At 40.3% G+C, this 24,020-nt stretch overlaps 1 protein-coding gene across 2 annotated transcripts in view; it reads left to right on the forward strand.

The window, feature by feature from the left end:
- LOC149151304 (indigoidine synthase A family protein) overlaps positions 1-24,020 on the forward strand; it is a 351,057-nt gene that overhangs the window by 127,618 nt on the left and 199,419 nt on the right. For both annotated transcript variants that reach the window (XM_089438524.1, XM_089438525.1), the window contains exon 5: positions 6,971-7,053. In XM_089438524.1, coding sequence (XP_089294650.1) covers positions 6,971-7,053 — 83 coding nt within the window. The remainder of the gene's footprint in view (positions 1-6,970; positions 7,054-24,020) is intronic.

Consider the following 24,020-nt stretch of genomic DNA (forward strand, 5'->3'; position numbering starts at 1 on the left):
TCCTTGGAAAAACCCAATGAGGGAAAACTGATGCAGCAAATGAGGGTTTTATTATTATATGCAACAATGAAATATCTTAGTACAAATCTGGATGCCAAATTGACAATCCTTAGCAAATAATCTAGCCAAAATTATTAAGGGAAATTTTCGCTTCTCCACAAGCAATGCTGGCACAGCCTGCTTCAGAAAAGTAGCCCTCCAAGAACCCTGGCGCAGGCCTCTGCGCAGTGCTTGTGTAGACCCTCACATGCACAACTTGAATTTGCCTCTGATTAAGTCACCCTGCTTGCTGCTGCCTCTGGAAGTGATTCTCCGGCCCTCTGGAAAATTATCCTGAGCTCTGGAAACTGAATCGACCTCCTGCTTAGCCAAATCGAACTGCCTCACTAAAGTTTCCTATTCAGTCCTTGCGCAACCCTTAGTGGAATAACTTGACCCCTCTTACTGCAGCCTCTTTGGAACTGGAAATTCTTTCGGAATTCACTTTTGTTGCTCCCTCTTTGTCTTTGCATCTCTTCTGGGTCGAACTTCTCTCCCTTGCTCGATCTCTACAACTGGGTAGCTCAATTTGCCAAGGAACTTGGCCTGACAAGTGTATTCTCCATCTACCCATTGAGTTGCTCTTATAATCTTTCACTGGTGAACCAACAACCATTATTAGATCCCCATGAACAACTAAGATTATCTCAAACTCGATCTGTGTGAGTTTCTAGAGAATTCTCACCTTTTTCAATTAATTACTGTTATTTAATCACTTTTCCAAAGTTACTCTTAGGAAATATCTTATTATTGATCAATTAACTTAATTGGGTTGCCTTTGGGTGTTTTCTCCTGAAATGTTTTCTGGGTTTTGGAGATCCTGTTTTTTTTAGCCTCTCTGATGAAAGTCGAGACTATAACACTTGTCTAATGCTACAAAAACTAATAGTAAGGCATCACATTATGAGAGAGGAAGCTTGACTTTGAGGTTCGATTATATTTTTATGACTCATATTTGTATATTTGGTTCAGCGAGACTGTTATACGTTAATATTGACTGGCACCTATATTCCTGAGATCACATAACAAGGACGAATGGTTTAGATCACTTCTGAAGCATACTCATGGCTTGTTCTTGTAACCCGTACTTTTGCAATAAGGCTTAATGGCTCAGAATCAATGGATCGATCAAAATTCAGTGGCACACATCTATGTGATGTGAATTGATTTCTTGTGACTTGTGGGTTGAACAATGACTTGAAAACATTGCAATTCTTGGAGAGACTCACATCTCTACTTGATTGGCTCAACTTTGACTCGATGGTTTGTATGAATTCATATTTGCATGGCTTGATATGAGTGATATTGCAGAGCCAACCTATAGATCGCATACATCCTCATATGGAAGCATTAAATGACGATACATATAACTATGGAAAATTATAATGACTAGATCCTTTGTTAGTCACGCAAAAGGTCCTTATGTGTCATATAGTGGCTCAACAACACTATTATGCAATGTAGTGTCGCCATATCGTGGCCCGCAGCGAGAACACCATATTACAGTAAGGCAATATCTTGGTGTTCACACCGTGAGAACAATAACTTATATGATGTATGATGGCAATCTTTACAGTGACATAGAAACATGTATTAGTGCCAGATGTGGCTATAATCTCAATATAGCAGTAGCCTTTATGTGGCAATCAAGTGATGCTTGACATGATGAATCATCTCTGAAAGATTGAAAAGATCTGGAAGAAGTTGAGTCACCTTGTTGTGACACAAGAAAGGAACTAGAACTATGATCGTGTGAACAATGAAGCATCCTTGTTAAAGAATGATTGGCCCTTGACATTTGAAGAAGGACCAAATCCTTGCAAAGAAGAAGGCATGGTAAGAGGTATGTTCAATTTGTTTTACTTTGTGAGTCAAGATTATGATGAAAATAAAGGGTTTGAAAAGTAATTAAGGTTTTTGTAGCATACTTTGTGTAAAAAAAATAGGGTTTGTAAATCTTACATTCTTGAAGGTTTTTGGTGTCTAGGGTTTGCAAACCCTACATGGGATTTGGATTAGAAAAACCTTAGAAAAAGGTGAAAAACACTAACCCTATTTTGGTTGTTCCCTCTATAGAAACCCTAGCAATAAAACGTCTAGGGTTTGATGAGAGCAAGAAGCAAGACATGACATCTTGTAAAGAGGCTATCATGACTTGGTAACTCTGATACTGATTTAGTATTGATGATTCGGTTGGAATTTGACTTTGCTACTTGGAAAGATATGTTGTCGATATACATATGGCAGTTGGGAACTGTTTGGTTGTAACTCAATTCAACGAATGTATGGATTGAGTTGTTAGCGTTGCTTATGACTCAAAGGAATGTTTGACAAAAATGTGGTATAAATGTGTATGCCACATTTGGTTGAAAAGGTAGCAAGATATGAGATAGCTTGATGGTCATGTTTTGATGAAGATAATCACTTTCCCGATATTTAGAGAAAAGCTATGACTAAGCTCTACTACTAATGATGATTGATGATTAAGGAAAGTGATGGCATGTACCTTGTCTTGATGAGTTGAGAAAGAGATTGGCTCCATGATATCCAAGAATGTCGAAGTTCACATATGGTATGATGATGCGATAGGAGGAACCCTTGTTGCTACTACTTTGATCTCCACGAAAGAACAAATAGTTGATGATGGACATGTCTCCCTAGTTGAGAGGGACCTTGGATATATTCCCCTATGTTTGAGAGGGAATGAGGATCTCCTCTCGGGTTGAGAGTGAGATGGACATTATAATTTCTTTTTCATGTGTCATGCACTAGGCCAGGACTAACAACTGTACGTCTAGTGAAGGCCATGGAGGGAGAATGGGGTCGGGAGGATTCGATAAGCATCTAAGATTGATACTCCTTGAGGATAAAGAATCCATGATAGGGAGTAGACCGACACTCTTTGAGGATTGGACAGGGTATACAAGATAAGAGTGGTCGAAGAGGACCGATATTCTTTGAGGATTGGGAATCCAAGATAAGAATAGTCCTATGACATACCTAGTGAACATCTGGATGGGGTATGTGCCTTGAGAGGTAGCATGGTGTCTCACATAAAGTCTACCAACATTTTTCTCTGATGTAAATAGAGCTTGTCAGTTAAAGGCCTTACTATGTTAACAATGCTAGTTATGATGTTGATGCTTAAAGATGGCTTATCAATCCGACTCTTATGAGAATATTTTAGTTTGAGAGTATCCTTGTACGGGGGTGTACAATTATGAATACCTCCCCAGTTAAGAGGGAGTGTTGGAGAATGTAACTAGTTTCTGTCTTCATAATTTTTACCATTTGTGTTTTATGTAAAAAACAAAAGAAAAGAAAAAGAAAAATTATTATTACTTTTCTAGAAAAACATGTTCTTCATGCTTCTAGGTTTTGAGTCAAAGAGTCAAAGTCCTATTTTGGACTTATTGTAAAAGAAAAAGAAAAAGAATTTTTTAAATGTAATTTTGGGACAAAAATCCCTCTAGATGCCAAGTCGACCTTGCCCCAAAGGACATGTCTATTCGCACCCCCTCTAAACTATATAAATTGAGGGAATATGGAGCGCATGTGGACACACACACTTGGATGGTTTTGGCCTGAAATATCGCAAAGAGGGTAGAGAAGAAGTGGAGAACCGAAATCTGAAAAAGAGGATATCTTCTTGTGCTAGAATTTGTGGAAGATTTGTCTTGGTTCGTCTCTTGTTGATGAATCTGCTGGAAGGAAGGAAGGTTTAACTTGGCATCTAGAGGTGGATGTTTCTATGGTTATGGGTCTTGGATATCTCATTTCATTTGATTCTATAAGAAGAGAATTTTCTGGATTTTCCCCTTGGATGGTTTTGCCTTGGCTTGGAACCTATATCTTGTGTTCTATTGCCTTATGTGATCTTCATGTTTTATGGTAATTGCTTGATGAAGAAAGAAAACATAATAATAAAAATCCTAACAGTCTCACAAGTAATTATCATGTAATGGAAATCTTATAATAAGATGAAAAACCTCCCGTTTTCCAATTCATTGGGCAGTGTGATGACTTGACTATGGAAAGTAGTGTTGATAACATCACATTGACAAAAAAATGGCGAGGGTCCATAAAACGTCTTCTCATAAACATCGGTGAAAAATTCGGCAAAAAATCAGAAAACCACAACAAACACAAAATACAAAATATATCCATTCTTTTTTCAAAATTTTAAACATATAAAGCAAAAAAACATCAAATAAACACATTGACACATAAATATTGAGAAAGCATCAATATATATGATGTAGTGGATTCCAAATAAAGAAACGATACATCAAAGTTGATACTCAATCCTGAACCTTAATAGTGGTCCATCGAGGACTCAAAAGTGGAGAATCAAGGACTTGGACCTATTTTTCTCTTTTCCTTGCTTTTTTTTTTCTTTTATCGTGGTATTCAATGGGAGGATCAGTGAATTTGAGGTGGTTGAGGATGAACATCTTTTTGTTTTGTTTTTGTTTTGGATATCGTATATAGATTTGTTTATAACTTTATTTTATTAACTCAATTACTCTTTAAGACTCCTAGCCAATGTTACACTTACAACAATAATACTAGGAAATCAAACATGGTGATATTATTGCCTGTACATATCACAATAATTTGAGGTTTTCAAATTATCACATTAATTTTAGTAATTATCCCTATAATTTGGAAATTATTGCTTTGTCTATGTCAATATCATGTTAAAATCAAAGTCATCTGACATGATGACACGAGACATGAAGGACATGAAAATACAAGTGTTCGACATGGGATATGAAAATGCTAGAAACAAGACAAAGGACATGATACATACATAACAAATTAGTGAATTATTACATATACAAAAATGAAATATAAGAAAAGATTCAAATCTCTTTAGAATTTAGAAACTGAACTATTTGTAATTTTACATAATGGTGATATAAATTCAATCATATGGCTAGTGCATATAACCAAAATAACACCAAGTGCAATCCATCTTTGTACCAAAAACACATCAACAAAGAAGCTCTAAATGGTCTCTAGAGTTAAAAAAAATCATACTACAACAAATAACTACATAGAGTCTAAGCCCCAAAGGTTAGCTCAAGAGGTCTAGAGCCAGATGTGAAATTCTTTGATATTGTTGCTAGTTGTTGCTGATCATGGGTTTGACTCTGTTAGATTTCCTTGGGGAAAGACCTTGTAATCAAGGCTGACGGTTTACCTAGTTTTCCATCCATGAAATGTGGAAAAGTACTTCGGGGTTTCCTGTGCTTTCATTCCAAGTAAAAAATAAAAAGCTACTTGTCATCTATATCATTGCCTATATTGAGGTCCTCATCATCATTATCATCCTCTTAGCATTAAAATAAGATAGAAAAGATTAACACGCCAATTCGATATTTTGTTTGAGTGATGGGTACATTTTTACTAGGATCACAATAGAGGAGTTCAATAATCACTGCCACCAACATTGAGGTATATAGAGGGCTTGGTGCTCTTGATTAAATACTAGCTCCATACTCCCATACATGAAATGGAAACAGTGCAACCCCCCAAATCCTAAAATCCTGAAAACTGTTAAGTCTGTTGAATTTTGAGTGGGATCTAATATGAAATCAAATGAGGTCGAACCACTCTCAAACATCCTAAAGCAATTAATGGCAATGTCAAAAAATTAAGTATCCTTGATCTTTTTACTTTAAGAATTTAACATTACCATTAATTACATAGCATTAGTAGTGCCTAGACAATTCCACTTGCCCAACACTTGGAATCCCTTCTAATATCGCGTAATAACCCTTAGCTACACCCCAAATTGCCTCACAACTTCAACTTGCTCAGTGAAATGACAAAAGAGAAGGCATTATAACTCAATACCACAGTGTTTTAGTGAACAATGTGATGTTTGTTTTATTGCGATTTTTTGGCAAATCGCAAAAAAATTGGCTATGTTATCAACACTAATGGAAAGAATGTTGAGTTTCCTCTATCCTATTAAAATATAATTTACTTGCATTCTATAAAGACAAATCAGTATGAAAATATTCGAGTATTCAAAATATGCTTTACATTAGATAGTAAAAATGATTGCCTATCAATTTTTATTTTGAAGACATACCTAGTATTTTAGTAGCAAAATACAAGTGGTTGAAAGAGAATACACTAAATGTTATTTTGAAAAGCACAAGTGGTTGAAGGATAACAAACTAAATGTTATATTGGAATAATGTGAAATTTCATGTCAATGCAAATTGTAATTAAAGCTTCATGTGTTGTCATTGCCTCCATATTGTCGATGGGTAAAAGGCGTTGAAGGATGCTAGAGCAATAAATGAGTCATTTCCATACTATATTAGGAGTAGATATGGGGAGGCTATGCAATTGGATTTGTTTATTTATCATATATATATATATATATATAATGAAACTAATGTTTATTAGTTTTGCTGTCAACCATTATACTACTAATTGATCTCCATTCAAACCATTCTATAAATTGTTGCATCCTTGGCCTTTTTCTTCTTTTTTCTTTTTTTCTTGAAAAATGGAAACTTAACTTTTCATGGATGGTAGAGCTAGAAAGAAGTTGAGCCACTCTCAAACACTTAAAGAAAGAATAGGGTTTGTTGGTACCTTGCCAACGTAATACAATAATTTGCTTGTAAGCTACATTAACGATATTCAATATAGTCCATAGTCACATCTGGCAAACCCGGCATTGTGGAGGAGCATGCCCACTAGAATTTGAACTTGGGTCCTTTTCACAACAATCAGTCCGACTTGCTACTAGACCATAGCCCAATGGGTTCCACATCCTCAAGTTTTGTTAACTCAAAGTACTTGTACTAAATAAAGATATTTATAGTTTTCTAAATCTATTAAATGAGGATGTATTTATAATTCTAAAGTGAAAGGATAAAAATCTACTTATGGTTGTTGGTTGTAGGTTTGACCACGGCGGAATTAGAGGAGCTTGCTAAATTGGGTCATAAAGCTTTGAAAACCTCACGAAGAGACATAGCATATGTTGTAAGTAAAATTCAAATGATCCTTCAATTTTTTTCTTTATTTCCCTTCTGCAGATGTTAGTTTTTTGGCAGGTTTGAATATCGTGTTTTACATTTATTATCCATACATCCATGAAGTTCAAAAGGTTAAAGATGATTGTGAAAGAGAATATTAATACACTCGTGGGTATTTGCTATGAAAAGTAATAATTGTCTAGTTGAGGCATTATATATATTCTATATTTTATCTATTCATAATTTAGTTGATCATTAATGAGACAATTTAAAACGAAGGAGACAACATATCTAAATTTGATGATATTTTCCAATATTTTTTCCAATATTGCCGATAAGTTATCTTTTGAACCCTCAATGAATGATATATTTACCAACAGAATATTTGCAACTCTAGTATTGTTGATCTTTATCCATGTTTGCATAAGTGAGTTGACGGCCCTTGTATTAGGCTTTCTTCCTTTAGCACGAAGGTGATGGCAACCTCATGGAGCAACATGGATAATAGCCTAGGTGAATTCTACCTTCAACGTGATCATGCATGGAGGTGATAACAACTTGATGGCTAGTTCCAAATTCATTGGAGGAGAGTATAAGCAATAGATAGTTCACATGCTAAGTTGCACTGAAACGGATATGAATATGGGGTTTGAAACAAATATGGCAAATTTTCAAAAAATCTGGATACAATATGGCAAAGAAATGATATATATATGATAAAATCAAAATTTTATATTATCATTCATCTTTTTGTCTTTAGAATCTAGATTCTATATTTAAAAATACATAATTGTCATCATGAATTCAACTTAAACAAATCATCATCATCAATTCAGTATAAACATTGTCATCATCATCATCAATGATTATTATAACATTCAAGTTGGCACCTTTGATTAAAATGTCAATACCCACTCACAGTTTAAAGGAATATGAGATTGTTTTCAGAGTCACATCATACTTCATGAAATTATATATTTTTCTAATGAATTTGACAACACTAACACAGAGGCAACATAGTGAATTTGACTTTGTAAATAGTATGTTGCACAATATCTTGGTCTAGACTCTAAAGGAGTCATGACATAGAAATATTGTTTAGTATCACTGAATATAATGTAAATTTAATCATTGTAAATAACAATGTCTACACATTATAAATTGGACTATATTCCATTAGCTACAACAGGAGATGCTCTGAAGTAAGCTGGATTTATTTATTCACAACCTAAGATCATATGACCAAGAATCAAGATGCCGCAATTTATGCAATTAAGTATTATGAAGTATGATACTAGTAAAGAAATGCTGAGAAATTTAACCTAATGCAAAGAAATTGCTTCCACCAGCCAACTTTGTGGGTAACAACTTTTCTTCTTGATTTCATAGATACTTATGAGTTTCCATTCCAAATTCCAGTTTTCCATCCTTTAGATATGGCATTGTTGAAAACTTGTTGGCAAATGCCTCTATCATGTCATAAATCCTTTTTCAAGATAAATGTTCACTTTCAAATGAGCTGTGATCAATGGATATAAGGTCTGCAAAGAATTCATCCGCATTTACATGCTTTGGACAAACAAACTTGGAATATATTCTTGCAATAAAGTGCCTAGAACATTGGAAACCTGGAAAACTGGAAGCCTGGAAACTTGGAAACGTATCCATATTTTCTAGAAATGTATCCAAATTTTCTGGAAATGGATCGAATTTTCTTGAAACTCGTTTGAGACGTTTCTAATCACAGGCTGGCCGTTTCCGAAAAAGCGAAACGTGGCAGAAACGTTTCCATGCCATTTCCAAGCTGTTTCATATGTGTTTCCGTATCCGAAATGCTGAACGGCATTTCTGGGTGTTGGGGGCAGCATTTTCGGTAACTTAGTTCACATGTTATTTTTTACTTTGTTGTAAAGGTCATCAAGATTTTGTATTGAAGAGGGGGGGGGGTTTGATAACATGAACATGTCAATGTGACCATTCAAAGGTATGTTAGGATATAATTGTCAAATAAAGAATATGATTTATTCATTGTACATAAATGAATGTGATGTAGTAGTGGATTGACAAGCAAACATATGGGTGTCATGTTAGGAAAGAAAAGTTAAGGAAGTTAAACGGTCAAGCTAGGATGTTGAAATGAATGGTTGTGTCAAACTTTTATGGGAAGGAATGGGCCTTAAGGATAATAAATCTCAATTACTCTTATGATCTCTCTTCCTTTTCATGTGTGGATCCTCAAAAATTAATAAATTTGTATCGATGCTATATGATGGTACAATCCACTATTCTCATAGGATTAAGTTACCATGGTGTCTTATGATTTTTAGTTTGTCATTGCTTGTCTTTTAGAAATGGAAAGCAATAGCAATGCCTATATATAAACATTTTAAACTAGAAATACACTTGTCATAATTGTATTGAGAGTAAGAATTTGATGAAAATTTATACCAAAGCGCTGCCACATGTCATTTTATTGGACAGGGTTGCATTGCGTACCTATTTTAGCAGCATGATGTCTACAACTCCATCTTATTTTATGTGATGCTGATATCCTCCCTTGTTACATTTTAATTTGGTGCAAAAATACAAGTTACATTAAAAATAATAAATGATAATCATGCTACCCATTAATGGCGGCCATATTTCTCATTGAACAATTTTACTATACACTAATCAACAATTGCACTTTACATTAAAAAATAATCGTCTCATACATCTTATTAACAACTTTATTACACATCAATAGAAGTTGTATTATGCACTACAAAGCACCAAGTGAAAAGTTGGATTTTTCCATTAATTGCAAATCATAAAACTTCTTAATACAAGTCATAGTGATATCAACAATAAGTTGAAACTGCTCTTAATTAGTAGCAGTGTTACTTGGGAGCAGGGAGCGGGAGCGACATTTTCAAAAGCTCCTGGTTTGGGAGCGAATCCAAGAGCGATTTTTATATAATATATATATTTTTTATATTTTGATATATATATATGTCAACAAAAACATGTAGAATGATGAATTAGATATTAAAAACATAAAAAACATAGATTGATCATTGAACCATTAACCATATAACATCAATCATCTAGAAGTTATAATCTTCATCAACCACATCCACAAGTTAGTAACATACAACATATTGAGTCTCGTAGTCGTGAATCATGATTCATCAATCTTAAAGTTTGTAATATCCCGTTTCCGAGATATTCCCCAAACCCCAGTAAACTTCAACCAAATACGTATAAATGATATAATAACTGGGAAGCTCAAAGTGATGAAAATAACAATGGTGCAACATATGACAATATAACCATGAGATATAAGCAGATACTCAAGAAATGTAGAGAGAAATGCTAAGCCATTTTATTACACTGAGTAATAGAATGAGTACAAGAGGTGATCAGAATGATGGCACCTCGACTTGCACAAGGCAAGTGAAAAAATACACTCAGAATAGCAAAGGAATGACCTCTCTCTGAACTGCGTCCAACCTGCTAGAGAACTGTTGTGCTACTGCTGCTGCTGGAAATCAAATGAGGATTTAGGGGCTGTTCCCCTCCTCAGAAAATGTTGAAACTCTGGAATCAGATTCTACTCAAGAAACCCAGGAAAACCCAGAAAGCTTTTCTGAAATGGCCGACTCTCGAAAATCACCCCCTTGAGGACCCACGCAATCCCTCAAGGCTCTGCACTGCCACTGAAATAAACCCACCACAACTTTGCCTGAAACTCAGCCAAAATCCTCCAATATGCAAGGGCTGATCTCCTGCTCAACCTCCCAACACAAATCCCCCTGCAAAACCTCAATCCAGAACTCCTGCTAGAAAGAACTACGTCATTCCTCTCAAGACTGCGCAGTCATCCAAGATGCTCAATCCTCCTGCCAAAATGCTGATGAAACTACTGCAAAAATACTGATGGAAATACCTTGCCCGAGCAGGCACTCGAAGTCCCCCGGGGCTAAGGGTGAGATCTCCGAACGGAGACACTCAATGCACTAAACAGTGCTGCAGACTAGCTAAACAGCCAGCGTGCTCTAAGTCGAAGTGACTAGCTCAAATGCACATAATCGAATGCCAAAATGAGGAGGCTCCTCTCTCCTTTATAGCTTTGGCCTCTCTCAATCTCAAGGCTCACCTCCTCCAACGTAGCTTTCCTCTTGCCACGTGTTTCTCACCATCTACGCAGTCACTCCAAGTGTCTACGTGGGCCCCTTCTCTACGTTGTTCTTTGGCCTCCCTTGGCTCACCTTTTAAGTTACAACGTTGTGCTACTAGGGAGTGTCTTTATTCATGAAGTGAGTATGTCCCCCTCTCCTCACCCTTTTATTTATAAATAGCTATAGAAGGCAAAATTGAGCAAAATCGAATATTCCAATTAGCCATGACTAATTAGGAATATTACAATCTCCCCCGACAAAATGTTGCTTGTCCTCAAGCAATTGAAGTGATGGATGCTGCAATATCTTTTCACTCTCCCAAGTGGCATCCTCATTCGGTAAATTCTTCCACCTCACCATGAATTCCCGAACTGTCCTGCTCCGTAGCCGCCTCTCCCTGGTGTGAATAATAGCCTCTGGCTGCAACACCAAATGCCCCTCATCATCCGTGGGTGGTAGCTCATCTGTCATTGTCACATGCTGCCCCAATGCCTTTTTCAGGCATGATACATGAAAAATGTTATGAATCTTGCTGCCTTGGGGCAGCTCCAACTCATATGCAACCTATTTAATCCTGCGTATCACCCTGTATGGCCCATAAAAGCAGGGCTTGAGCTTCTCATCCCCCTTCTGCTTCAGTAACGACTGTCGGTATGGCTGTAATCGTAGGTAGACTAGGTCCCCTATCTCAAACTGTCTCTCCACCTGACTCTTGTCAGCATACAGCTTCTGCTGGTTCTGCACTGTAGCCATATTATCCTTGAGAGCTCAGAGAATATCCTGACTCTCTTGGATCCAAAACTTGACTCTCGGAGCCTTGCTAGCACCAAACATCATGTCAACAAAGATAAAGGATGATACCCATACAAAGCATAAAATGGTGACATACCGATGGACATGTGATGAGTAGTGTTGTAGCAGTACTCCCCCAGATGCAGCCACTTCAGCCATGCTCGCTGCTGCCCACTGACATAGTTACGCAAGTAGCCCTCCAGCAACTTGTGAACTATCTCTGTCTGCCTGTCCGTCTGTGGATGATAACTGGTGCTCAAAGTCAACTCCCTCCCCACCAATCGGAAAAGCTCCTGCCAAAACCCGCCCATGAAACGACTGTCCCTGTCACTATGATGGTCTTGATAACTGGTGCTCAAAGTCAACTCCGTCCCCACCAATCGGAAAAGCTCCTGCCAAAACCCGCCCATGAAACGACTGTCCCTGTCACTATGATGGTCTTAGGAAGACCATGTAGCCTGAAGACCTCTCTGAAGAACAACTCGGCCACCTGTGCTGCTGTGTAGTGTGCAGATATGGCGAAAAAATGTGCGTACTTTGTCAGTCGATTGACGACGACAAAGATACAATCCTTGCCTTGCACCATGGGCAACCCTGTGATGAAGTCCATCGAAATACTCTCCCATTTCCCCTCTGGAATGGGAAGAGGCTGCAATAATCCTGCGGGATGGCTCATCTCCCCCTTGTTCCTCTGGCAAACGTCGCACTTTCGGACATGCTGGAGTACATCCTCCTTGAGGCCCTTCCATGAGAACCTCTCTCTAATGGCCCTGTAGGTTTTGGTAAACCCTTGATGGCCTGCCAATGGTGAATCATGTGACACCTGTAGTATCTTCTTCTTGCACTGAGATCTCTCAGTCAAGAAGTCTAGTCCCTGTAGTAGATGATCTCATCGACCACCCTATACCTGTCATCCGCCACTTACCCATCCAAAACCTCACATGCAAATCTGTCCTTGGAGTACTCTACTAAGAGTCGAGGCCTCAAGTCTGCGTCCAAGCTCGTAAGAGACAACGTGGCTGGTCTATGTGAAAGGGCATCTGCTACCACGTTGTTCTTACCCTTGACATACTCAATGTCAAAGTCATATGCTTGGATCTTATTGATCCACTTCTTCTGCCTCTCCTGTAGTTGCTTCTGCTCCAAAAAGAACTTGAGGCTGTTGTGATCAGTCCTCACCCTGAACTTGTTACCCACTAGATACTGCCGGAACTTGGCCAATGCATGCATGATGGCCAGCATCTCTTTGTCATATATAGAATACAACCTCTCGTGTGGAAGGAGCTTCCGGCTCTCAAAGGCTATAGGGTGACCTCCCTGCATCAATACTGCACCGATCCCCTCTCCCGACACATCACATTCCAAAACAAATGGCTGCGAAAAATCTGGCAATACAAGCACTGGGCAGCTGCTCATCACCTCCTTGAGCTTGTCAAAGGCTCGCTGCGCTGTATTTGACCAACTGAATGCCCCTTCCTTGTCAAATCTGTCAGGGGTGCAGCAAGCTGTGAGAAACTCTTGACGAACTTCCAATAGTAAGTACAAATACCAATGAATCCCCGAAATTCTGTCACATTCCTCGGCTCTGGCCAATCTCGGATGGCTCTAATCTTCTCCTCGTGGACTCTCACTCCGTTCACCCCTATGATGTGTCCCAAGTACAAAATTTTCGTCAATCCAAACTCACATTTGGAGAGCTTAGCATAAAACTGTTGCTCCTCCAAGATGCACAACACTGTCTCAATGCGCTGGAGGTGCTCCTCCCAAGTCATGCAGTAAATGAGTATATCATCAAAGAATACCAACACAAACTTCCTCAAGTGACTGCGGAAGATGTGATTCATGCAAGACTGGAACGTAGCTGGGGCATTGGTTAGCCCGAAGGGCATCACCAAGAACTCAAAGTGCCCATAGTGACACCTGAAGGCAGTCTTGGGAATGTCCTGTTCCCTCACGCGAATCTGATGGTACCTAGATCTCAAATCAATCTTTGAGAAGAACCGGGCTCCTCTCAACTCATCCATCAACTCATCGATCCTGGGTATGGGGTACCTGTTCTTCAGGGTCTTCTTGTTCAGGGCCCTGTAGTCAATACACATCCTCAATGTGCCGTCCTTCTTCTTCACCAACACCACGGAAGAAGCAAAAGGACTTGTGCTCGGTCGAATGTGCCCAAGGGCCAGCAACTCCTGAATGGCCCGCTCAATCTCATCCCGATAGGCCTTGGGATGCCTATAGGGGGTAGTAATCACTGCCTGTATGCCCTACTCAAGCTCAATGGTGTGCTCAAACCCCCGATCCGGTGGCTGTCCTGGCGGAATCTCCCCAAATACTATGGCATACTGGTCAAGGATGGACTGTACCTCTGGGTGCACTGTCTGCCCTGTAGTCCCTGCCTCTGATGCACGCAGCTCCACTGCCCACACTATGTCTCCCTTCTGGAAGACTGCCTCCATTCGATGAGCTAAAACAGTCTGAGGCGGATATGTGTGCTGTCCCCGTATCTTCTCATGCCTCCCTGTCTTCTCATCATCCCAATCCATCTCTAGGGTCTTCCAATCTGTTGTGACTTTCCCTAGAGTTATAAGCCACTGAACACCCAATATCATGTTGGTGTTCGGAATATCGACCACGAAAAAGTGGTCAGTGAGTGTGTAGGTGCCCATCGTCATTTATAACTCTGGAACATAACGAGCACACACCATGGTTTGATCTCCTGGGACCAAAACTGAAAAGCCATCGAAGCTCTCTGTCTGTATACCTCTCCGCTCAACCATCTGTGCATCGATGAAGTTGTGGGTTGCCCCACTGTCAACCAAAACTGATACCCGCTGGCCACGTACTGTCCCCCGTATGTGCAACGTCAAATACTTGGGAACTCCTCGCAATGTTGCAAGGGCCCCTCCGGTAGGTGCAAAAGCTGCACCACCCACTGTTGGTGGTGGAGGTGGCAAACATCCTGCACGGCATGACTACCTTCTGCCTCCACATCATCCTCCTCATCCTCTTCCCCACTGCTCTCGGAGAAGACTTCAATAAAATGTGCCTTGCCAGTAGCACATCTATGTCCTGGTGCCCACGGCTCTTGACAGGTGAAGCACAACCGCTTCTTCAACTCCCTCCTGGCATCATCATCAAGCTGTACTCGTCCTGGATTCCCCTTCAGAGGCAGAATCTTCACATCCTTCCCCTTAGGCTGAAAAGCCTGTCGCTGGGGGTAAGGTGTCCGAGTCCTGGGTAAGACATCCTATAAGTCCCAGGTCTTGCTAATAGCATCCTAAAGGGTGGTTGGTCTAGCGGATCTGACTAGACCCTGAAGTGGCTCTGCTAACCCATCAACATACATGTAGATCCTCCGTGCTGTGGATAGATCTGGCATCATCACTGAAACCCTCAAAAAGTCCGCAATGTAGGTCTCTGGGCTCCCTGTCTGTTTGAGCCTCGTCAGGTCAACAAGGTGTTGTTCCGGATCCCTTCGGTCAAACCTCTCCATCAATCTCCTGGTGAAATTGGCATACGTCATCACTGTGGAATGCCCGAGTGTAACCATCCCGTGGAACCACCAATCCTGGGCCTCACCATCCAAATGTAATGTCGCCACCTTGATGGCCTCTGTCTCCGACATCTGGTTAAGCTGGAAGTAAATGTCCAACTTCTCCACCCAAGACTTTGTCGAACTGTTTGATGAACCATCAAACGTAGGCAAGTGGAATCTACTAGCTGCACGGTGGGTGTCACCATCATGATAATGCCGGTACCCTCTGTGATGGTCGCGGGGTCTACTATCCCACTGGAGTGAACAAAGTCTTTGAATGAGAGAGCCTCCCTGAACTCCTGCTGATAGGCCTGGTATTATGCAAAATAATCGCCCATATGACCGGGCTCTGCCTCCTGCTAGGCTCCGACCCTTGTATTTGCTCCTAAGAAAGTGGACATGGTAGAGTGTGTAGGGGCATGTGAGGCCACTTGTTGAGTAGTATCACGCTGCTCTGGCAAATGGTGGGATGCACCTGATCCCTCACCAACCTGGAAAACCCGTGGGCTCTCACTCTATCTAGCCTCTACTGCTGTGAATCTTTGCCACATCACCTCAATCTGCCTCGACAGATCCCGTACTGATTTGAGGAGCATGTCCGCAAATCTCTTCCCGTCATCATCTGCCATCGGATTCTCCTGCTTTGCGTCCACCACAGGCTCCTCCTGTCCTGCGTCCACCACAGGCTCCTCTTGTTTTGCGTCCACTACTGGAACACAGTCTCCCTCTTCGTAGGTGTTCTCCAACCTATGCCCAGTGTCTTTGTATCTCCTACCTCTGTAATAGATGTAGGGCTTTTCCCCCGGTGTCGTAGATTGCTAGCTCCACAGGCTGAGCTAGATCTATGCTCTGATACCACGGTAATATCCTGTTTCCGAGATATTCCCCAAACCCCAGTAGACTTCAACCAAATACGTATAAATGATATAATAACCGGGAAGCTCAAAGTGATGAAAATAACAATGGTGCAACATATGACAATATAACCATGAGATATAAGCAGATACTCAAGAAATGCAGAGAGAAATGCTAAGCCATTTTATTATACTGAGTAATAGAATGAGTACAAGAGGTGATCAGAAAGATGGCACCTCGACTTGCACAAGGTAAGTGCAGAAATACACTTAGAATAGCAAAGGAATGACCTCTCTCTGAATTGCGTCCAAGCTACTGGAGAACTGTTGTGCTACTAGCCTACTGCTGCTGCTGGAAATCAAATGAGGATTTAGGGGCTGTTCCCCTCCTCAGAAAATGTTGAAACTCTGGAATCAGATTCTACTCAAGAAACCCAGGAAAACCCAGAAAGCTTTTCTGAAATGGCCGACTCTCGAAAATCACCCCCTTGAGGACCCACGCAATCCCTCAAGGCTCTGCACTGCCACTGAAATAAACCCACCACAACTTTGCCTGAAACTCAGCCAAAATCCTCCAATATGCAAGGGCTGATCTCCTGCTCAACCTCTCAACACAAATCCCCCTGCAAAACCTCAATCCAGAACTCCTGCTAGAAAGAACTACGTCATTCCTCTCAAGACTGCGCAGTGATCCAAGATGCTCAATCCTCCTGCCAAAATGCTGATGAAACTACTGCAAAAATACTGATGGAAATACCTTGCCCGAGCAGGCACTCGAAGTCCCCCGGGGCTAAGGGTGAGATCTCCGAACGGAGACACTCAATGCACTAAACAGTGCTGCAGACTAGCTAAACAGCTAGCGTGCTCTAAGTCGAAGTGACTAGCTCAAATGCACATAATCGAATGCCAAAATGAGGAGGCTCCTCTCTCCTTTATAGCGTTGGCCTCTCTCAATCCCAAGGCTCACCTCCTCCAACGTAGCTTTCCTCTTGCCACGTGTTTCTCACCATCTACGCAGTCACTCCAAGTGTCTACGTGGGCCCCTTCTCTACGTTGTTCTTTGGCCTCCCTTGGCTCACCTTTTAAGTTACAACGTTGTGCTACTAGGGAGTGTCTTTATTCATGAAGTAAGTATGTCCCCCTCTCCTCACCCTTTTATTTATAAATAGCTATAGAAGGCAAAATTGAGCAAAATCGAATATTCCAATTAGCCATGACTAATTAGGAATATTACAAAGTTTCAACTTCAAACTTTCAAAATTGAAAATTCAATATATAACATTTATCATCATTGATCACCAAAGTTGTACTTGTAAGCTATGTTTAACCATTACAAGAAATAATATCTAACAACATGAAATGACATGCTATAAAATGAATTATGAAATGAAATGAAACAACTTTCACGAAGCATCATATTCATAATTCAGAATCATTACTAATGAGTTATAATTGCCAACTTCAAACTTTAAACTTAAATTGTCAGTCATATATTGTTTACAAAAAATATCATTATGATATGAAAGAGTTAAGACTCAATAGTTATGAAAACTAATAGAAACTAGAAGAGATAAGTAAACTGTAAATCTATTATCTACTACTACATGTGGCCCTTGCCACGAGAAGTGTCTAATGTATGAGCAGGTCGTGGTGGTCTTCTAGGAGTCTCCAGCAGAGATCGACGACCAAAACTAGAACGCACATGCCCTCCACATGAGGGTGTAGATGGAGGTATCGACAACAAAGGAACAAGACTCAGAACTCGAGCACCACTACTGGATGGTGGAGGTGGCATGGTTGTTGCTTCATCTTCCTCTCTTATAAGTTCCGCTTCCAGTTCTTCAAGATGTATAGTGCCATCCTCCAAATTATCATCCTCTGGGTGGTTGTCCCAAATTTTATATGTTGGATCCTCAAAAACCCGATCACAATAATGATTCAACAACTTCAAGTTGTAGTGCACATAAACCAAGCTTTCTGCCCGGTTTTCATTGAGTTTGTTTCTTTTCACATTATGTATGAAGCTGTAGGTGCTCTAACACCTCTCTGCAGAAGAAGTATTTACAACCTGTGAGAGAACTTTTTTTGCCAATTTTGGCAAAAGTCCATGGCCGCCATATGATTCTCACCATGTGAGAGCATCAAATCTGTCTCTATCTTCCATTGCATGATAGGTACCAAACAAACTAGTGCAACTGAAGTATCTGCCTATTTCAAGACGCACACTAGCACATTCCTCCCTGGCAGGTATCAACTTTTCTAAATTTTAATGCTTCCAAATATCCTGTAGATACCTCTTCATCTATATGGGGTTTGGCCCTAACCCCACCCCCTGGTGTAGGTTTGCCCAACCAAGATGTAGAGTAGTATTTTGGCGTAAGGATATACGCCAAGCAGTGTAGTGGAACATTAAGTTTATCTCACCATATACACACGCAATCGTGAATCAGTTTGTACAAGTTGGGATCATTGTTATGAACAATATGTTTTATTTGCCCCAACATGGTATCCATCTGCTCATACACCTCGCCAACCATTGGTTTATCTGTATCTGCAAACCGAATCATGTGATAAATGGGCTTGGTGGAATCCAATACTTGCCTCACACATGCCCAAAACATACCATCAAGAGCAGCCTCCTCCACCTGTTCAAAACCTTGCCTGTTAGCTGCATTTGTAGCCCTTTCCTTTAATACCTGCCAATGTGGACTTGATACCATGCTAGCCAATGACTCTCTTACCTTCTAAAGGCACCTGAAGGTGAGGTAATAGCTACCAAATCTAGTCCTCGTAATCTTCAACAACTCCAATCTTGAGTGACTGCGGAAAAGGCCATGGGTATTGCTATGATTTGTAATAAATTTTATGATTTATCGTTTGTTTGCCTTTCTTGTACAAATCACCAATCCATTTGTATTGTTTGTTTTTGTTCTTAACAATATCATGCATCAAAAGGTTCATTGTGTGAACCAAACACCTAGACCAAAATATGTTGGGGTATTTATCCTCAATAATTGCTCCCGCTGCCTTACAATTAGGAGCATTATCAGTGATGACTTGGATGACATTGTATGGCCCAATATGGTCAATTGTTTCAAGTAATGGTTCTGCAATGTTGATGGCGGTCTTGAACTTGTCTGAGTAATCATATGCTGAAAGAAAGATGGCACCACTAATAGACATAGCAAGAACATTTATCAATAGCTTCCCTTTTACATTTGTCCATCCATCAGATACAATGGACACCCCATGGTCAGTCCAAGAACTTGTCATTCTATTCAAAGAATGTGATATTTTTGCTTTTTCATGATCAAGTCCAATGGTTCTTGCCTTGTCATACGCACGGCTCTTGTATCCTTTAGGGGCATCATTTATGGCGGAAACCATTTCGTGCCAATAAGGTGAGCGAAGAACATTGAATGGTATCCCACATGCATAGAGAAACCTGTAAACTTTTGAATCCACATCATTTCGACACCCTTCATCAAGGAAATCTGATATGGTTCTATGCCTTAAACCTGGTGACCCTGTGCCTCCATATCCACTGCCTTGGGAGGATCCTGAAGGAGTTCTTTGTGCATGTGATTGTGAGCTTGGTTCAAAGAAACCCTTTGATTTTTTAGATTTGTATTGGGCTTCCTCCTCTTCCCTTATGTATTTGGCTCTATCTGTTGCTGACACACCTGTACAAGTTTTGATTCTTATTTGTTTATCTCCATCCTATAGCATTTTCCCGTAGAGGTGTTTTCTGGCACAGGTGTATGAACATGTGTAATTATTGTTGCAATTGGGGCAATGAAATTTAGTGGTTCCACCCCCTTTCCCTGCTTCAGGCCTGTTAACATATTTCCACAATGGGGTTTGGTCTTGTTTAGTTTTTTGAGCTGACTCATGTTCACTCTCCTCCAGCTCCTCCTCACCGGGGTTTTCATCAAATCCACTATGTCCCCCTTCTTCATCCCCTTCTTCATTTTCAATTTCAACCCTCCTTTTTCTACTCTCCAACACCATAATAACCAAAAAAGGAACCAAGAAGAAGAAAATGCCAAGAAATATAACCATGATGTTTGAAATTTGAAGTTTTGAATCTGCAAAATTTAAAAAAATGGAATGGGAATGGGAATGGGAAATAGAGAAAAAAAATTATTTATTTATTTAGGAATATACATTAAAAAAAATTGCTAGACGCTCTATTCAATATTGTAGAGCCTACCTCTTTGGCGTCCAATCTCCCCTTGCTCCTTGCTTTCTCTTGTTCTCTCACTCTCTTGTTCCTTGCTCTCTCTTGCTCTCTCCTTGCTCCTCACTTTCTCCTTGCTCTCTCTCACTCTCTCCTTGCTCCTCACTCTCATCCTCTCTCAATCTCCCTCTCTCAATCTCAATCTCACTCTCACTCTCACAATGATGAAATGAAACGCTCCCTCCCTCCCTCACTTTATATCCAAAAAAACCATTTTTTTTTTTGGTTTTCCGTGTGGTCCGCTTCCGTCGATCACTCTCGTCGCTCCGGGAGCAATTTTTATAACCCGGGAGTGGTCAGGAGCGATCGCTCCCTAACTGCTCCCGGGTTATAAAAATCGCTCCTAGAGCGACGGGAGCGACGCTCCCTGCTTCGCTCCGGAAATAGGCAGGGAGCACAATTTTTTTTTACGGGAGTGCGCTCTCGACCCGCTCCCGAGTCGCTCTCGCCCAGAGCGTGGATTGGGAGTGGGATCGGGGGGGGGGCTCCCCTGCAACATTGATTAGTAGGCTACCTTTTAATCATTGTCTTAATAGAAACGTTAACATCAACCGCCACACCTACATTAACCACCGACTTACGATGAAATGAGTGTACAGGCTAGATAAGTAGAGATAACAAAACTATTTTTCCTATCATCCACACACTTACGTTCACCATGGAGGTAGTAGCCACCAACCACATTCCCTTCCTAGATGTTATGGTTTCCACGAAGGCAATGCTTATTTGCTCACTGGGTGTATTGGAAAAAGACTCACTCTGCAATAAGTCTATGCCGAGTTTTACCAACACCCCTTGCAAAAGTTGGGTGTCCTCAACACTCTTGTGACTAGGGTTCTAAGAATCTTGGATGATAATCATTTGGATGAGGGAGAAATTGTGAAAATTCGAGAATGCCCGAATCAATACTGCAACAAACTGATATTACTTCTCCTACTTGTTAATCCATGCAAGTTATTTACTGTGTATTATTGTATATATTGAAGTAAATACAACTGTAGCCTTCATAACTTAAATAATATGCGGAAACAAGAAATGAGCAAGAAAGAAATAACACTCATAAGTGACACCGTTGTTTTTGGACCAATGTTCTCGGAAAAACCCAATGTGGGAAAACCAGTGCAACAACTGAGGGTTTGTATTATTAAGTAATAATTTCTGAGTACAATCCTTCAGATGCCCAAACTGGCAATCCTATATAGAGATCTGACTGGACAAAAAGTAGTGAGATGATCTCACCCTGTCACTGGAAAATCCACCATTGATTTGCACTAGAGATGAGCCTCTGTGTAGTACTACTCACACCCATGCAGCCACTTCGTCACTGTTGCTGGGACTGCGCTGCACCTCCTTTGATCCTCTATTGGCTAGAAACGTCGGCCCTCTGTCCTCCCGGTCTCACACCCCAGCTCCGACACTTGATCCCGACTGTTCCATAGCAAAATTTTGGACTCCCTTTGAAGCTCTACGCTGCCACAACGTAGCTCTGTGTGGCCTTGTGTCAGCCTTTCTGGATGGCTTTCTGCCCTCTCTGCCTTGTACTTTCCGGATCATAAAAACTTCCTCTGGAAACTATCCTTGCCCTCACTGCAAGAAATCACCTCACTCACTTCTCCGACAATTGCTACACTGCTCTCTTCAGAAATCAATCTCTTGGTTTCTCACTCGATGTCGTTTCCGAATTCCCATCAAGCCTCTTCCTATAATCTTCTCGTTGAGTAACCAACAACCCAGATTAGATTCTAATCAATGGCTCAGATCATTTTGGCTTGATCCTCGACTTCTTCTAGAAGTTTCACCCCTAGTTTAATGAATACCCTTTAATTATTTTAATTTCCTAAGTTTAGACTTAGGCATCCATTAAAATAATTAATTATTTTAATAAAACCTTTTCTAAGTGGAATTTCCCAAAACGATTTCTAGGTATTCTGGAATACATGTGTCCTAGCCTCCCTACAAATTTTGAGGCTTAGAGCACATCTTATGCTATCAGAAATCAACACTCCCTCTTAGCGAGGAATGTGCTCTAGTGATGCAACCTGCTGAAGCATCACCTTTCTCTGTAACATCTCCCTCTGCGCTGTTGATGTCTAACATCATTGCCCACTAAGCTACTGCGCAAATGCTGCTGGTGGCCCTGCCACTACCAACACTGCATTTGCACCGCAACCCTCTCCAACTGCTGCTGCTGCTGCAATGACAACGTAAAAGCATCCAAAATACTAAAACAAAGGTGTTCAGCGTGATGCATCTGCTGCTGGAGTTCTAACTGCTGCTAAACTCTACACTGTCATTGAAGCCACTGCACTGCTGCTGACTCTGCTCTGTGCCAACTGCACTATTTCCAACAGTAGTCTGCGTTGCTCAGATTCTTGCGCTCCTAGCCACTGTAACTATCACTCCGACACTCCTCTGCACCGACCTTGGTCCATCCTTCTACTTCTAATATGGGCTTGGGTAGCAAGGTATTGATCCAAGAGGTGGAATCCTCAATGATTCTGCCCAACCAATGTTGCATGAAGCGGAAGCGAAGCGGAAGCGTTTTTTGGAAGCGGGGACGCCGAAGCGTCATTTTCCAAAAATCTAGGAAGCGAAGCGTCCGCGGAAGCGTCTGTTATATATATATATTTTTATATTTTTTTGCATTTATACTCAAAACAAACATCCCAAATACCAAATTAATTGTAGAAGACATGAAAACATGCATATTTTTGCATAAATCAAGATAGATATAACATCCATTGTACATTAATGATCTAGAATCTAGCTTCTTCTCCTCTTGTCTAGCCTTTGCCTCTACCTCGATTGTCTAGGGATATTAGTCAACATTGCCCAATTTTGATCAAACTACCTAATTCAAGACTTAAAATATGGTAGAAAAAGAATAACATGTTTGATCGATGATTTTGACTTGATTGAAAGGTAATTTTTTGCTAAGGGCGTGCCGCGTGACAAAGGAGTTCAACAATTAACACCACCAACACTAGGGTACATATAGGGCTTGGTGCTCTTGATTAAATGCTAATCACATACCTTCATACTTGATATAATCTAATGAAATGCCACAATCCCATTGATCCTGAATACTTGAAAACTGTTAAGTCTACTGAATTTTGAATAGGATATGAAATTCTATTTTCTCCATATGAAGTCCAATGTGGCTGGAACCACTCTCAAACATCCTGAGTCATTTCATGGTAATGTTAAAAATTTAAGTAAAAGGATGAAAATGAAAAATAAAGGAGAATGTCACTTTTACTTTAAGAATTTAACATTACCATGAGGGAGCATCTGCTATATTTATATTTTTTTTGCCTTCATTCGTCACCCTAACCCAAGGTGCACCCACCCCCAACAAGCAAACTCACCTAAAATTTAAAAAAGAATTGAAAA

This window comes from Pinus tabuliformis, chromosome 9, assembly GCF_031772625.1.
Source record: "Pinus tabuliformis cultivar Carrire ecotype Pingquan chromosome 9, CPIR1, whole genome shotgun sequence".
Classification (NCBI taxonomy): domain Eukaryota; kingdom Viridiplantae; phylum Streptophyta; class Pinopsida; order Pinales; family Pinaceae; genus Pinus; species Pinus tabuliformis.